Below are 3,702 nucleotides of genomic sequence, written 5' to 3' on the forward strand. Positions count from 1 at the left end.
AATTCACAATATCGAAAGGCAATTAGAGTACTCAGCTTAGGACTCTATCCTGTCTGAATTCATGAATCCAGATCTGCAGGAAGAGGCACTAGCTGAGCCAAACTAAACTGTGAAACAAAGGCCTCTAGATGGGCTTTTTTCTTAGGTTTGACATTTGACAAAAAATAAAAAGGAGGAGATACAATTTAGGTTAAAGTAGAGCTATTTCTCCAATTAAGTCAAGTACTTGTTCCAAGATGGAAGGAAATAGTCAGAATAAGCAAACACAGTGCCTGCATGACAGGACATTAGGATGGGTTATTTCAAGACAATATTTTACCAAGATCATTCCACACATGCACTGTTCCTAGTTCCTTTCCATTTCCTCCACTTATCAGAACTATTATTCAGCTTATAACTAAGCACAGCACTGTTAAGTCCAGACAAGTGAAGTACTTAAAAAGTGAAAACCCAGTGCACATGGTCATCACCTGCAGAAAGTCTCTGTGTGGCAGGCATTTATCCAGAGCCAAAAACTTTGTTGCTTTGGGGAGCTCTTCCTTGGAGTTTGCCTAGGAAGCAAATGGAGTTAACACAGTCGTTAGCATTTCTGTTGAAATTTGACCACTCTAAACAAGTCAGAGATTTACAGGCATAATTTGTACAGAAAAAGATGTTTTGAAATAGAAAATCAGCATGGGATTTTAAGAAAGGGACAAAGAGAAAGACAGACTTCACAAGCCTAACAGGAAGCTGGATTCAGAAGACAAGAAGATAAAGTAAGAACCACACTTCCTCTTTAACCAAGGCAGCTGAGCACACCTAGTCTTGAAGCAAAAAGAAAAACTTTTAACATAACTGCAAACAGACTTGTTGAGTCTAGGTCTCGGGTTTTTACAGCTAAGTAACTTGCAAATAGGAATAACACATCACACCAATGTCAGGAATAACTCAAACTAAGAGAAGTTTCAACCTATAGGGGCTGGTTTTCAGCTTTCCCCAGGCTACCAGACAACTTCATCTGTCAACCCTTACTACAGGCATCCCCCCATCCCCAGTTAACCACTACTTTATTTTAGTTGCTTCTTGATCACTTTGTTTTGAAGATACCTTCTTCACCAGTAAAGTGGGGAAGAGAGTTCTTTTCTATAAACTTAAATTAAAAAAAAAACTTTCAAGTGCAGTAATGTTAGTTATTTCACACTGCCCCTGAAGGTTAGGTAGTTACACCACTGATTTGTAACATCTCTAACTTACAAAAGGTAGTAGTCATAACACCACTTACTGTTCTGCAGCTTAAGCCAAAACATAAGAAGGTTGCTTTTCTGGCCACGATTACCTAAATGTGCTTGGGACACATACATTCTTGATTTTTTTTTTCCCTTTACCTGGTGTTGCATGAAAGCTGCAAATTTGACATGAAGATGTGCTGAGAACCAGTAGGTGGGTTTCAGATGCTGCAGAAGCTCCGAAGCAGCAGGGCTTCCCAATGTGTTGCTCTCCACTTCTTGACGAAAAAAAGACTTCATTTTAAGAAGCTGTTTCTTGTTTCCGTAGTGATATATGCTCCTTGGCCAGTCATGTGACATAAATATATCAATTGGACGCTTTAACTGTCAAACCAAAATGCATATGGGTATAAATGAAGCATACATGATGATCAAGTTTTGAAATTACACAGCACAAGATTGAACACGTTGTGATCAACGGCTGCAGCTTTCAGGTGGCCTTTGAAGTTGTCAGGGGACTCTAGTCCCCATGGCTTATACTACACTTTCTTGGGATAGTCAGCTGTGGTTTATATATACCAGCTTATAAAAGAGATCATGTCATCATACTAAGGGTCAGACACTTCAGAGACTCTTAGAAATTACAGCTATAGAGCAATCAAAGGCACTTTCTTCCTAACAAAATTTTGAAAAACTTTGCTTAAAAGGGCTAATGGCTAAGCATGATGTTCCTCCTCCAAGGGAGCACCCCTCAGAAGTCTAATCAACATCTTAAGCATGTCTTGGTTCAATATTCAGCACATTAGCATCAGCTGTATCAGAACACACTTCTAGATAAAACCTAAGTCAAACTAATAAGAAAGTTAGAGTGACATGAATGAAACTTGAAGCAAATCTTGGTCCTATGTTCAGCACCCCTGAATCTACAGAACATTTCAGTGTGTGACTGCAACCTGAATAATCACAAATACACATATTCACACCGCAACCTCAGCCAAATGGAGCAGTCCTTATGACAAAGCAGGGAGCAGGCAATAGCTCAAAAATAAAGCTAGTCTGTCCTTTGAATTTCTCGTCTTGGAGTCAAAAATACTTCAGCCACAGGAATTTGGAAAACTTATTCAGCTGGCTCAATTTCCATTAGTTAACTTCGCACCAGCCAACCTGCATGTTAGTCAGGTAGCATCCATCTTCCTGAATGCTAACATAAACCTGGAACAGAAGCATATACCTGGAGCACCTTCCATTCTGTCAATTTGATCCCATTAAAAAAAATTATATATAAAACACCACCAAAATCACACTTCTGCCTGTGCATGACTCAGATCAAATTTGTACTGCTACGCAAAACACTGGAGGAGATATTCAGCAGTAACAACAGTGGAACGACACCCAGCATAAAATGGCCTGTCCAGATTAGCTGGGCATTGCTGGCAAGATTTGCTATCCAACAGTGTATTTCATCAGAGCAGCTTTAACATCTTATTTCTAAATCAACAAAAATTATTTACCACTGTTGAAAAGTAAAAATAGATTTTTCACTAACCTGCTTAAGTTTGAAGACTTCGATATTCCTCACATGGTACGCGCTTCTAATTGTTTGCTGGTTGTATGGTGGACACTCAAAGTGGCCTAAAACATTAAAAAAACCAAACAAATAATGAGTAGTTGCCTAAATCAACAGTTCTCTCCTAACACTGTTTACAAGCTGCTTCTTGGGTCATACAGACACCTAAAACAATCCCAAACACAAGGCTACCAATAATCAAAGGAGGTACTGTATTGCCTTTACACAAGGCTCACACTAACAGGCTGCTAACTTCTTAAGTGCAAGGCAAATACGTTGTAAAAATGCATCTGTAACAATGAGCATTTCTTCTGTTCTGCGACTTATTTTTATAAATACGGAGAACACAGTAATTTAGTTGTGAAAACAAAAAAAGTAGTCTGACTCAAAAATATAACACACAGGACCTCTCTGAAACAACTTTTGGCAGAAAGATTTGTGCTTAATTCCTGAAAGAGGTTTTTTAAGAGTCTGGTGTGATATTGCTCCTTATAACTTCCCCACACCCCTTACCTTCACAGTTACATTGCACAGCCATGCGCAGTCACACGTACAGGGAGCGAGTCGCTGCACAGCCACAAAATGTATGAAACATATATATCTACTGTTATCATGCCTACACATGCAAATGTGCCAGCACAGCCAAAGAACACAAGGTAAACGGGAACAAGCAACACCAGGCACCATCTGTGACATGATTTTTGCCCGCTGATGGAGACCCTTCCAAGGCAGGGCTTCCGAGCGCACACACGGAACCAGGAGGAAGCGATGTTGAGATGTACTAACACTGCGCCTCAGCTCAGAGCAAATACATTTGTACATCGTTACACATATAAGTTGACCGTTTCACACAGGAAACACTGAACAGTACAGCATGGCATGCTAGGAGGACAGAGCGGCGGTAAAATCAAGGCTCGAACACCACCG

At 40.0% G+C, this 3,702-nt stretch overlaps 1 protein-coding gene across 1 annotated transcript in view; it reads right to left on the reverse strand.

Annotated features, from left to right (window-relative positions):
* DBR1 (debranching RNA lariats 1) overlaps positions 1 to 3,313 on the reverse strand; it is a 5,847-nt gene extending 2,534 nt beyond the window's left edge. Inside the window, exons 1-4 of the mRNA XM_009877003.1 lie at positions 3,289 to 3,313; positions 2,755 to 2,840; positions 1,368 to 1,592; positions 471 to 551 (exon numbers count right to left, since the gene is read on the reverse strand). Of these exons, the coding sequence (XP_009875305.1) occupies positions 471 to 551; positions 1,368 to 1,592; positions 2,755 to 2,840; positions 3,289 to 3,313 (417 nt within the window). The remainder of the gene's footprint in view (positions 1 to 470; positions 552 to 1,367; positions 1,593 to 2,754; positions 2,841 to 3,288) is intronic.
* Between the last annotated feature and the right edge of the window lie 389 nt (positions 3,314 to 3,702).

Source organism: Apaloderma vittatum, unplaced genomic scaffold, assembly GCF_000703405.1.
Source record: "Apaloderma vittatum isolate BGI_N311 unplaced genomic scaffold, ASM70340v1 scaffold40829, whole genome shotgun sequence".
In the NCBI taxonomy this organism is placed as follows: domain Eukaryota; kingdom Metazoa; phylum Chordata; class Aves; order Trogoniformes; family Trogonidae; genus Apaloderma; species Apaloderma vittatum.